Source organism: Centropristis striata, chromosome 9 (assembly GCF_030273125.1).
Source record: "Centropristis striata isolate RG_2023a ecotype Rhode Island chromosome 9, C.striata_1.0, whole genome shotgun sequence".
Lineage (NCBI taxonomy): Eukaryota > Metazoa > Chordata > Actinopteri > Perciformes > Serranidae > Centropristis > Centropristis striata.
The window spans coordinates 34,071,166-34,084,728 of NC_081525.1; the positions used below are offsets into that span (position 1 = coordinate 34,071,166).

General features: G+C 43.1%; 1 protein-coding gene across 1 annotated transcript in view; it reads left to right on the plus strand.

The window, feature by feature from the left end:
- The first annotated feature begins 324 nt into the window (after nt 1–324).
- The window catches only part of rnf220b (ring finger protein 220b), a 33,018-nt gene continuing 19,779 nt past the window's right edge, over nt 325–13,563 (plus strand). The window contains exons 1-2 of the mRNA XM_059341528.1: nt 325–361; nt 1,580–2,191. Of these exons, the coding sequence (XP_059197511.1) occupies nt 1,600–2,191 (592 nt within the window). The 5' untranslated portion in view covers nt 325–361; nt 1,580–1,599. The remainder of the gene's footprint in view (nt 362–1,579; nt 2,192–13,563) is intronic.

Below are 13,563 nucleotides of genomic sequence, written 5' to 3' on the forward strand. Positions count from 1 at the left end.
GGGGGATTGTCACACGGAGCGCATGAAGGAGAAACCAACAGAGTCAGACCGACCCGCAGAGAGCCAGTCCACTCACTGATGCCCAGGAACGCAGCGACTTGCACCTCTCTCAACTCCACACATCTCAGTGGTAACTCACTGTTTAACACTCGGAACATCTGGAGGAGGACTGGAGAAACCGACGCTGCCTGCAGCTGCACGCTTTTTTCTTTCTTCTTCGTCTCTCTCTTTACTGCGCGACCGGGAGAAAGTGCCGCGTCCTTGAAATTAGAAGTTGAAAGAGAAGAAGAGTGAGGAGAGAGAGAGAGAGAGAGAGAGAGAGAGAGAGTTGCTTGGGAATAAATCTCGCTTCGAGTACTCGGTAAGTGGCAGCTGATGCTTCGTGATAACACAAGTGATTAGAGCTTCATTTGTTTTAATTGCTTTAATTGGTTCTGTGATTGCCATGTGTTGAGGTGAGGAGCATTGTGGTAGTTTTTTTTCTGAAGTGAGGGAACTTGTGCGCTCGCGCTGCAAAACTGTTCCCGGGTTTGAAACGATGTTAAGACTTTCGGGTTAAATCTGCACTTTTGCGCTTTAAATTGAGTGAAAAGTGTCTGAAGTGTCACTTAATTGCAGTATATAGGCTGTGTTTTTTAATTGGGTAAAGGTAAAGTGCTTTTCATTGTTTTGCACAAAGTTAAATTCTTATCCTGGTTAATTTAACAAATGTTTTGGTTCCTAAACTGGAAAAATACTGATGTAAAAACACGGATTCACCTGCACAAAGATGAATCCGTGGGCCCAAACACGGCCTTTTCCCCAAAAAATATTTTACTGTTTATTACATTTTTGAAAAACAGGAAACCGTGTGCTTTTTTAAAGATAATAAAATATGATTGTTCAGCCCGTTTCTTATTGTTTTTAACATGCTGCAATTAATTAAACCCGATTAATCCGTTGATGTTTTCTGCTGACTGGCGTTTCACATTTAGGAACAAAAATGTGGAGAAACTTCTACTTAAATAGGACCCACCTCCGTTTTAATTTTATTGGACACAATTAACATGATGTACAATTATTGGTTTACTGAGATGATTAATTCAATGGGAGGGAAAAAAGCGGGATTGTTGTTATTATTTCTTTTACGTGTTTGAAAGATTTTTTCCGAAATCTAACTGCTTACTATCAGATGTATCTTTTGCAGGCTCGGCTACGTGTGTGTTTTATTGTCAGTTTATTCCGTCGTAATTATTTACAGGCACAGTAGGCCTCCTCCAACCCTTTCTATTGAAATTAGTCCAAAACTGTGATTGTAAAAATGCCTCTTGAGTTGCAACTGGGTGTGTTTTTTGGCGTTCAGGATTGTAAAAAAAAAAAAAAAATCTCTAAACTGAACAAAATGAAAAAAATAAAAAGTCAGCCTGAATTCAACGTATTTATTCATAAGAAAGATTAATGATTTAACTAGTTATGGAGTAAAAAAAATAATGCTTTTTGTTTGCCACATTTGAAATAAAAAAGAAACCATTTATTTTTCATGCGTTGTGGCTCAGTCTTCACACTCCACCTCTAACTCTGTGTCTCTCCCTCTCCTCAGGACCACTTACAGGGAGGTGAATGGACCTCCACCGCCCCTTCAAGATGGACAGCCCCTCCTACCTGCCAGCTCCACTGGCCTCCCCCGCCTTGATGGTCCTCGCCTCCACTGCCGAGGCCGGCCGAGACGCCTCCGTCCCCTGCCAGGCACCCAGGCCCTTCGGTGTCCCTGCCTCCATGGAGAAGGACCTGCACCTCCCCTTCCCCTCGGCCTCTTACACCTTCACCTCCATGTATCAGCGCCAGGGCCCCATGTCAGGCACCTTTCCCTCCCGGGACTTCCCAGCCTCCCTGCTCCACCTGCACCCCCAGTTCACCCCACCAAACCTGGACTGCTCCACCCTGAGCATGCTCAACCACAGCGGGGTGGGCGCCTTCCGACCTTTCTCCTCCCCGCAGGAGGAGAGGGAGTCAGGGGTTTACCAGTCGGCGTTCACCCCCGCCAAGAGGCTGAAAAGCTGCTTCCCGGACGTGGAGGGGAAGGAGTTTGACTTCGGCTCCCCTGGCGGCTCCCTGAAAGCCGGGGAGGACTCTGGGAGGAAGCTGTTCTCCATGTCCGGCCTGCTGTCTGATGGAGAGGCTTCATCGAGCCCGGAGGAGCGCAAAGAACACAGTGAGTACACACTTGACTCACAGACACACACATCTGATGCATGTCTTGGTAAGTAAACATGCACGTCTCTCTGCTCTGCTCACATATGAAGCTCACACACAGTCACTCATCACACATCTTTAAAGTGTGCGGTGAAATGTACAGAGTTTAATTGGCACATCAAAGACCTCGCTCACCCTGGCATGACACGGCAGATAAGATTTACATATCCTCCACAGCTGCATCGACTAATGGTGACAAATTGAAAGGTGCCTTTGTGACTAAAGACGTATGTGAAAATATTTTGCCTTTTGCACTCTAGTCTTCATCGTGTAGTTGAACAAAGTGTTTACAGCGACTGGCTGTGACTGACTTTGACACAAATAAATTGAATAGTGTCACTTATTCAGCTTAGTGATCATTAGCCACATATGACCATTAGGCCTATTGGAAGTCAGACTTTTCTTGGCGGCTGAGGAACACAAATACATCGGAGCGTGTGGAGGGTTGACACAGGAGGAGTGAGAGTTGGAACGAATGACACCCTGTCAGAGATAACGAGGTGGCAGAGATAGAGAGGAAGGGATGGAGGAGGATAGAGAAAAAGAGAGAGGGAGAGAGAGACGCGGCGATGCGCCTCAGCCTGAGCTTCCCAACGACAACCCTCAGCTCAATATGGCCGCCCACACCAGCCGTCTGATTTGTTGACAAATGAGTGGGAGAGGTGTCAGTCAGTGCGCCGCGGAGGGAGAGCCGCTCCTCATTACTCCCGGGGATAATTGCCCAACGACGCGGGGGCACAACACTCGCCTCAGAGGGAGAGGGGGTGGGGAGAGAGGGAGCCGGAGTCAGGGAGGCAATGCTAGGCATGATGGGAAATCAAACCCCCTCAGTGGCGGTCGCCAAGGGGAGCGCCTGACAGATGAAAGGGACCAGAGAAAGACAGAGAGAGGAGAGAGAGCACCCAAAGGCTCGGCAGATCAGAGGGGGACACCATCGAAAATAATGACAATGAGAAGGGGGGGCAGAGAAGGAGAGGAGCGGAGGGAAGGCAGGAGGGGGAGACGCTGATACACGCTCTCATACATATCACCTAAAGGAAACTTTCATCCCACACATAAAGGGCGGGAGCAGGGACGAGTTGTCTTAAGAAAAGTTTGGATTGTGTGCCGTGTGTGTCTCTATGCATATGTGTGTGTCTTTGTTGAAACTTGCTGATTTTGTCGCTGGTTGGTGGCTGAGTGACAGGGCCAGGGAGGCGGAGTGGCAGGAAGGAATCTCAATATGGAATTTTAATAAGGACGGGAAAGGAAAGAGATGCCAGCCAGCATGCTGGTGTGAGAGGTGTGTCTGTCTGACAATGTTTGCTCTGTGCACTCGTGCATGCGTGCTCCCCTCACCTCCTGATTTTGGGAATCTCATTTGGGGAATGTTGACAAGGACAAAAGACGGGGAGGAATAGAACATGGGGAGCATCTCTCCTCCAAAAAAATGGGGGGAAAAATGGATTCGTGCACATTGGAAGCTGCTTTTCCAGCTTTATCCAATTAGATTGGAGCTCAGGCAAACTAAGAGCTTTAATGCAATTGAGCTCCCAGCACTTTTCTAAGTCTGACATACACTTGTTCCTCTTGACTGGGTAACAGACAGTCACTTCAGGACCAAAAGTCTTAACTGTTAAGCTTGAAATCTTCTTGGCTTGTGAGAGTGAGAGTGCTGCAGCGAGGGCGATGCAAATACTCACTTAAGTACAAACTAAACCATAAAAACCTACTTTTATACTTTTTAAGTTTTTTTTTAATTATTAAAATGACCTTGTGTGTTAATTTATAGGTTCTCTCTGTGTTTATATGAGCTTCCTTCAAGTGCTTCAGTCTCCAAGTTGGGTTTCTGGAATATGCCTGACACTGCTTTTAATTTCTTAAAATCCACCTGCATGCCCCTTAATCAAGTGCTAATTTTCAGACACTAGAATTTGTTACCTTTTGAATCAAGCCTTGTACATGCATTTTGGCCTTACATGTGTTGTGTTATAAAAAGGTTTTAGGTCTAGCCCAACCCCAGGCACTGACCTCAAAACTGGTCTTGGTCACTGCGGCTGCCAGTGCTCAACTAAATATACTTTGTTGACATATTTTTGACTCTGGAGTGAAATGATGACACTTATTTCGACTGTCCTCTGAACAAATCAAAACTTTCCTCATGGCACATGATCTCTGAGCACAGGTGACCAAATGCTCTAGTTCTTCTTGCAGCTGCTTGTCAGTCTACACGACACACAGGTAGAGCACCTCTTCCCATTGTTGCCAGCGAATGCCGCCTTCTGTCCACACAGTGTCCGTCCTCTGTCGATTCTGCCTCCCAGACTTGCCTCTGTTTTATCAGGGAAGGTCTGAGACGCACGGTGTGCTCTGACAGCTGTTCAAACAGCCACACTCGCTTTCAAAGGGCAGATGTCTTCACTGGAGCGAGTCATGCTTATTTTCCTCAGGGAGATGCTTTCCGCCGCAGGCCTGAGCTGGAACTAAAATGGCCCTTTACCAGAAACACGAGTTGGGAAACTGGAGGAGTGGAGTGGCAAAACACACCGTGGCCAGACGCTGACGGAGTGCTGTGTGTGTGTGTGTGTGTGTGTGTGTGTGTGCGTGTGCGTGTGTGTGCGTGTGTGTGCGTGTGTGTGTGCATGTGCGTGTGCGTGCGCATGTGTGCGTCTGTATCTTACTGTGGTGGCAAAGCTGAGTGAGAGCTGTGATAACTGGAGCCAGATGTTTGAGAGCCCGTATTGTGATACTTGTTACTTGCCGAACTCCTGGTTGTGGCTGTCAGAAAAGTGAAAACCTTTACCTGCAAAATAGGCGAAGAGATCTATGAAGACCACCAAGCAAAAAAAGGCAGTCAGCTGTTGTCTGACTGGTGGTATAGCTGACTTTATCAGGATATTCACCCTTCTAGTACAGCTTTCTCACCTCTCTTTTTATTTCATTTTTGAAACAAATGACCAGGTTAACTTGCAGCCAGTTTTACAAAAGCAGTTTGTGAGTATTCCTTACACGTACATCGCAAATGGTGACAGTGCTCCTTTTCACAAATGTTTGGCGTTAATCTTAAAAGTGCTCGGGACAAAAGGGCTCAGATGAAAAAACATTTTTAAGCTGTCTGCAACAGATGTGATTTTAGTCAAGATACATGTACATACATGGTACATGCACAATTTATGTAAGTTTTATTATTTATTTGGGAGTCTGTGTGTTCCCATTTTGGTGAGTTGAAAGCTCAAATAGACTAGTATTGAGTCAAACTAAAGATATATAACATGGACAAAATCTTCTGCCTGTGCATCAGGCCTTGGAATCAGACACGGGCCGTTGAGGACTTCTCTCACTGGGATGAGAAGGTGTTGAGAGACTCGCCAAGTTATCACCTGAGAGAAGAGAAATCCTGCAGGAAGTTAATAGAGGGGAAACATGTAAGCGTAACACACATTGAGGATTCTCCACCAGATGCGCTCGGAGTGTAAGTGTCCTCCACGGTCGGTTATTCATGGGTTGTTAGCGGACTAGTGCGGCGCCCGAACAGAATCAATATTACATAGATTCATCTTAGATTTGGCACATGGATTATCTCTGTGAAGTTTTATGGATTTGAGCTTGTTCCAGACACAGCTTACATGTGTTTGTGTGTGTGTGTTTGATGGAGGGTGTATGCTGTGTGCATACATTTAGATGGATGTTTCTTTAGTATACGAGTAGTTTGTGGTCATTCCTTTATTAAATCAGTCATACAATCAAAATTATGCCACCAGCAGTGCATGTTTGTGCATAATTTTCATACACTTATTTGTGCATATAAGTTACGGTATATTGACATCTCTCCTCTCTCTCACACACACACACACATACACACACACTAGGCCGTATACTCTATCTGTGTGTGCTGATTTGATAACACGCAGGCCGTCTGTGCACTGTGTTTTCTGAGTAGCAGTCGTTGACGGCTGCTTGTATTGAGTGGAGCTTCCTGTTGAAAGACACAGTGTTTACATCCCACTGGCAGGCCACAGGAGATCAATAGCAACCACTCGATGCTCATGCATACACATATAGTATCTGCTGCCCGCTATTATTCCCAGGGTGAATGCTCCTTATCAGGCGCGGACTTGCATGTGCACTCCATGCATCAACAGTCACACTCACCATATGCTTATGTTTAGTTACCTCCACCAAGTAGACTGTGTTTTCGGTTCTCTCTGTCTATCTGTCAGCAGGATTATGGAAAAACTATGGGCACAATTTTAATGAAACTTGGTGGGAGGCTGGAGACTCTGCCAAAGAAGAGCCCATTAATTTTTTTACTGGATCCAAATCACGGGGTGGATAACATTGCGAGATAGGACATTTATGCAGCATTTATGTGATGGCGCAATAATCGAAAAAATTATATTTTTTATTTCATGGCTCATCTGATCCTTTTCCTTCACTCTTCATTGTCATGCAAATATTGGAATCTGCTATCAATGTGTTGTTTTAATGCTGTGATCAAGAGGTCTTGAAAGTTTGGAAAATTCCTAATTTTAACCATTTTCAAGGTTAGGGATATGCTCAAAATTATACTCCTTCACAAATACTTTATTTTCAACATAATATGTTTTTGTGATGATAAAGGCTAGAAATGTGTCACATCTTCTTTGTAGCGTCCATGCTGTTTCCACATTGCAACTTAAAGCTCATGAACACATCAAGAGAGAAAACAACTTCCCAACTCTTGAAATGGGACCATCTGAAGAGCATTTGAATGCACCATTGGTCTCGATAGAGGTCTACACTTTCCGAGTGCCATTCTAGTTTTCTGTGTTCCTTTTTATGTGATTTTGTGCTGATGTGATCCGTCACAAACTAACTTCAGTAAGAAAAACAGAACTAATAACAGTAGAAATATGAGCGTAAATGAACAACACAACTGGGAAATTTTATCAGAAAGAGTGTTTACATAAAGAAAAAACTGTGAAAGTCAAGATACAAAACTACAAATTTGTAACTTTTCCTGGTAGCCACTGTGTTGTTTATTCCATTTTTAAAGCTAAGCTGTGACATGTGCAACCAGCTCTCTCACTGACCACACTGGTAGTCTTGTTCTTGATTTCAAACAGTCAGGGAGGAGGCATTACAATATTAATGGTGGCTGTGTTTGATGTGAGAGCACGCCGCGGTTGGCTATTCCCCCTCCTGTTGTGATGGTAGTTTGTTCTCCTAATGTTCTCCCAAGTAAAAGAGGCTTTCATCCTGGCAGGAGGGGAAACTCTTCTTGGCTTTTTACCTCCTTTTCCCTTCATCTTATAAGAACTGGAGAGTTTTTCCTCATGTATTTAGATTTACGTGTTGTCTTTGTGGTTTTGTACATGATTGTGGATGCGGTTTGTGTATCTCTGTGTGTGTCTCGGCCTCCTTCAAACGTTTCAGAGTGTCAGACTGTGGACCACACGGCTTGTCGGAGACAGACAGTATTTCTATAAGTCTGGCAGTAGGTCTTTACAGTAGCATGGGGAACTCTGTGTGTGTATGTGTGTGTGCGTGGGGGTGTTTTTGTGGTGACCATCAGCACCTGTTAGACGGTCAACAGAATGTTCTGCTGAAACATGAGTCATAACACATCTTGTAGTCGCTGTATCTGCCTCTAGCGCCTACTGTGATCGGCCCACACGAACAGCGCTCCTTCTGTGTAAAGAAAAGAGAGAGAGGCTGAGAGAGAGGAAGACAGACAGATAGAGAGAGAGAGAGAGAGAGAGGGTCATAATGAGTGCAGGGCCCAGGGGTCGTTAAAACAACAGCCCTGTTTTAACATCTTTCCTTCTTCCCGTCTCTCCGTTTTCCCTCTTTCTACTTCTTCTCTCTACGCACCTGATCGACTTGCATCACAGCTGCCTCTGATCTCACATCAAAGACCTGGTTTGTGTGTATGTGTGTGTGTAGGGAAGGTTTGGGGGGGTATTTCTTTAGAGTGAATGTTCATAAGAAGTGGCGCACACACATACACACACACACGCGCAAAAACTCACATCCTCCGTCCTGTCCCCGGAGCCTAACAAATCAGTCAGGCAGATAGAGAGGGCAGGGAGGCCAAACGCTGGGGTTAAACACATGCTGCTGAGACAGACAGCAGGACCACACCAATCCTGCACGGCTGGATGGCAGCCAGGAACTCACACACACACACACACACACACACACACACACACACACACACACTCACATATATATATATATATATATATACATACAGTAAATGTGATTTACAATATGTGTGTGTTGTTTGCCTTGTGTCACACACAGACCTCATTACAGCATGTCACTTACTGGTGCTTGTTGCAAGTCTCCCAGCTGTGGAGGAGCTTGACAAAAGCCAATACGTCAAAGACATGCCAGGCGTGATAGCTTCACTTCCCAAATGCATGACGCCCCGACATCATTCAGTGGCTTCATGAGCAGGGTTGGCAGCCATGTAGATTATCAGATGTGCATTGTTTTTGTAATGTTTTGGGATTTGAATAAAAGGAAGACATCTCTCGGGAGCTGCAAAATGTCTGGGTGAAAGAATGAAAATGTATAGACGCCCTTATTGACTCATTCTCTACTCCCTATATAACAGATACGTAATAGTGTATTTTGCAGTAGTAAATTTAGAATTTAGAAGGGATAGTGGAAGGGATAACAAATACAAGAAAATAAAAAGACATTATGACAACAAACAAAGTATGCAGACAAAAAGTTACTTTTATGAACCAGAGTATACAGAAGAAGAACTTTTGCAGGGAGACAGAAGGAGCAGAGAGAGAGAGAAACTGTCTGTGGAAACTGGAGGTGGGCCTTTTGTTAGGTGTCTAAAATATATTTTGCTGCTGCCCCCGTCCACAGTTGTAAATAACTCAGCTTCCGTGCCGGTAGCTCTGCCGTCTCTAAACTGGGGGTGTGCTGACTGCCATCTACTGTAGCAATACACTGACTGTGGATACCTCATGCAACACAGCCTCAAAAAATCCAAACTATTCCTTTAACCCTTTACCAGGTGAAGGACCTTGTTTGGTAACTTCAGCGGAGTTCAAAAATGGGGTCCCCATGCCTTTGTGAGGTCGTAGAACCACATGGATTTCTCCCAGCCAAGCAGCAAAGATCAGACTGTCACAGACAGTGACATCTCACCAATCAATATGATTATAATATAATTATAATAACTTTATTAACCACTCGTCCAATGTAAAAATGAAATGAATTGAAGAAAGTTCCAAAAGTAAACGGAAAAGTTTGTGATATCCTCCAGTAACACTCTAGGGTTGAAATTTGGGTTTTGCAAGTATTTCAGTGAGCCTTATAAAGGGCTACAACACAGGAAGCAGTACAGATTACTTCCACATGCACCCTTAAAGATCCACTGATCGATTTATTCACTTCCAGTGCTTCTTAGCTGTTCGCAAACTCCCATCAGTGCCGGTGCACCTCGGCCTGAAAGGTCAAAGTTTGCCAGGATTGACCCCTCCTCACCCCGCTGTGTAGGGGTGTAAACACTCCCCCAATTCTCCTCGGAGAATAGCATTGAGTCTGGGCCATAAATCACAGGCCTGATAATTGATAGGAAAACAGCAGTCCAGCAGTATATAACCTTTTACGTGTCGTCTCAACTCTTTATTATGGTGCTAATGAGTGGCCGCGGATCAGGGTTAGAGCCGCAAGCAAAGGGGCTGGGGGGTGGTTTACCACAGTAAAATACAGGCTATGGGCTACTTACACACACACACACACACACACACATGCACACTCGGGTGAGGCACACACATAAATACATAAACACAGGAACTCAGTCACACACACACACCAGAGGGCAGGCAGACGCTCAACTACACACAGGAAGGCACTCACACTGAAGGATATGCGCGTATGCAAACATTCCCTCACTCACACATGCATATGCAAACACACACACACACACACACACAGTGGCTGGCAGGCTCAGCAGTGTCCATTACAGACTGCCATTAGTATGGAGATTGTGCTAATTGTCCCCACAGACCACACAGGCAGCGCTCAGCAGGCCCGCTGCGAGTCTGTGGGGCTGAGTAAGAGCAGGGACTCTGCTTTACACATCCTATTGTCTCGGTCGTGACCCTATTAGTGCAATTACAAATCAATCACTGGATGATATTGGGATTCATGCTGTGGATTGTTTCAATGCAAATGACACCCTTATAGCAGGTCAACTTGCTACTGTAGCTTTCACAGAAGAAAAGTCATACAAAAGCTTTAAAACTGTACAAATCCACCATAATGACTCAGATCAGAGTTAGCTGAAAATGCGTCCAGTAGGAGTTTCATGTGCAGTTTTACTTTTTTGTTTTGTTTGTTTTTTTTAGAACTTCTAGAGAATTTGAATCTTTTTTCATTGGAAACAGGTGTCAAACAGGTTGAGGCATCTTTATTCTCGAAAATTTGAATATGGAAATGTTTTTTTATTAATTTATTTTTTAATTTATTCATTTCTATTTAACACGTGTTGCATTTAAAAATAAAATTACACTGGGATAATTGTTGATACAATTGCTTAAAATCTGCTTTGATAATACAAAAAGGCTGCACTATTAATTCTTAAATTAGTATCTAAATAAACATAAAAATGTTTATGGATATGTATTTTTTTCAGTTTTTTGATCATAATGTGAGTTTTAACATTTATACATTATACATTTATAGATTTTAGTGCCCTATAAAGTCTATAAAGTACTGTTGTCAAAAAACGTATTTTAAAACATATCATTTTCATTGAAATTTATATTTGAACAAATATCTGCAAAAACATTATCAGCTTAAATCCCCCTTGGAAAAGGATATTAATCTCTGCTTTTAAATGTTTTTCCTCAAACGTTTGTTTGTATTGCATCACTTTGGTGTTTCAGATTCATCATGGGGATGCATAGTTGCTCTTTATAGTGGTATACATTTTTTAATATTGAAGATAAATGCTTTTGGGTATTTAACAGCTTTTTGTCCTCTGAGACATATTTTAGCACAAAATCCATATCACACACAGTGAATCAGTGTCTCTCTAGTGAGTACTTTGGGGGCTTTAATCAACACTGTGTATAAAAATATATTGCTTTTGGTTTAGTTTTATCTGTACTAACAGTTGAAACAGCTGCTTGGATCTCCTGGACTCTTTTCCTCTGGGTGGGCTGGTTCGGGGTCCTGCAGACTGGAGAGGGTCCAGTCTCATTAGCAGCGGCTCAAAGCTCCTGATCAGTCAAGTAGAGGAGATTGAACTGTGAGCGGCTCCTGTGTGACCCCGCTGAGCGAGAACACAGGGGAGAAGATCTATACCCGCTGGCGCTGCCACAGGCCTCTTTGTTCTCCTGTGTTTGCTGACAGGGGAGATCGGAGGGGCGTATCGACGGGGGGCTCACACTGCGCTGCGCTCACCGGGGCTACACCGCCGCTGTGTGTAAATGATATATACATGAGCACATACACACATTTCCACCCTCTTTCTCACACACAAACCATCACAGTGTGTGTATATTCACACTCTTAGTTTCACCTCACACACTCACACACAGTAAAACTATCAGCACAGTGATTTCTGGTTGAATGTGAAGGGTCGTCCGTCCACTTGAGAGTGTTGTATTAAAGCTCAATATATCTTTCTCTAAACAAGGCTTCAGGGTCGGGTCGAGTCAGTCGGTGCTGCTGGGATACCGCACTCAGCATGCAGGGATCCTGTGCCCTTTATCCTTAAAAGAAAACAAGTATAAAACCATTATTTACCGCTCACCTTTCATTATTGTAAAATGCTGAAACCACGTGAAAGATTTCAGCATTTAGGCAAAACATTTTATGCAGAATTACAGTTGTTTTTTTTAACAATTGCATTAAATCTTTTGTACAAACTGTAGTCACATTTTTAATACTCTGAACACAATTAAGGAACACTTGTTGTGGACTACACTATCAACAGAATTCATGTCGTTTTTAGAGAATATGTTTAAAACATTTTCTTTACATACAAGTTTACCAGTATCAAAATGGTTGATCTCTCTTGTCTTATTACAAATGCTTGCACACAGCATGCCATGAATAAAAACCTTATGTTCAAAACCATAAATATAGGATAAAGCCTCTACTTCTGCAACAGCGCAAAAGTTGCATTGAAACAGCAGATAAGCATTTTTAAAAGAACAGCTGAGAAACAATTGATTTACTGTAAGTTCTGTGAAACAGAGCAGCCACAGCTGATTTCAATCGTAATGGGAGGCACAGCAGACACAGGTGTTGAAGTTGGTTTATAATTACGTGGACAGATACAGTGAAAAGGGACTTTTTAGACTCTTTTTGTTTCGTGCAGATACAGAACAATTGAAAGGAGAGGACTAGTTGGATGAGAGCTAGAAAGAGGGTCGGGTAATGAAGTAGCTGGACCAGGACGAGGGAGAAAGTGTGGAGAGTAAGTGCTGCAGTAATATTGTCACTTGCTATTTCTCTGCTGCCCGTTATATAAAGTAAAGATGACTCTTTTATATAATATGTTGTCAAAAATGCCACTTGGATTTCATTTTGTCTATATTGCATGCAGGCAAAACTGAAACATGTAATGTAATGCAAACTTTCTAATGTAGAGAGTATGAAGAGAGATTCTTTTTTGTATTTTGCATTTTGGAATGTTTGGTAGTTAATGAACAAAATGTGATTTCAAGCAGAAAATTAACGAGTTGGCTAATTTCACGTGTGTTAGTTGGTTAATAGTTTTATAATAGTATCCTATGTATAGGTTAACACTTTTTAGCAATTGTAAAAAAAAAAATTAAAAAAAAGTTTTGTGACGTTCATTATGTTAAACTTTCTGCTGATGGCATGAATTAGTTCTGGGTTCAGGTTGTGGTTGCATTGGATGTCCATGATTTTATGTTGCATCTTGTTTGTCACATGACAAAGAGCATGCTGTAAACTGAGACTTCTCAAGAAAAATTAAAACATATGCTAAAAATAATAACAATATTTTGCATTTACGCGAGTGCTTTCTAGATCTTTTGAAACTAGTTTTCCTCCCAAGTTTCTTCACCTGTTAATGTGAGGTAATCCTCAAAGCTCAGTGCTTTAAATGCCCCTGATTCCTCTTTTCCTTTGTGAGTGGGTTACTGAAGATAAGCTGCTCAATCATCCATGTCTTTCCACTATTTGAAGATAAAACCATCGTCATCTGCCATAATTGTTTGCTCATCCAGGCAGACACAATAACATCCTTTAGGAAGTGTGACTAACCCAAACAAAGGTGTATCACAGAGCGCCAGGTGCTTGTGGTCCTGTCGTACCAGCAGCAGTCAACACTGTTTCTGACAGTATCAGATGTTATCTGGAGGA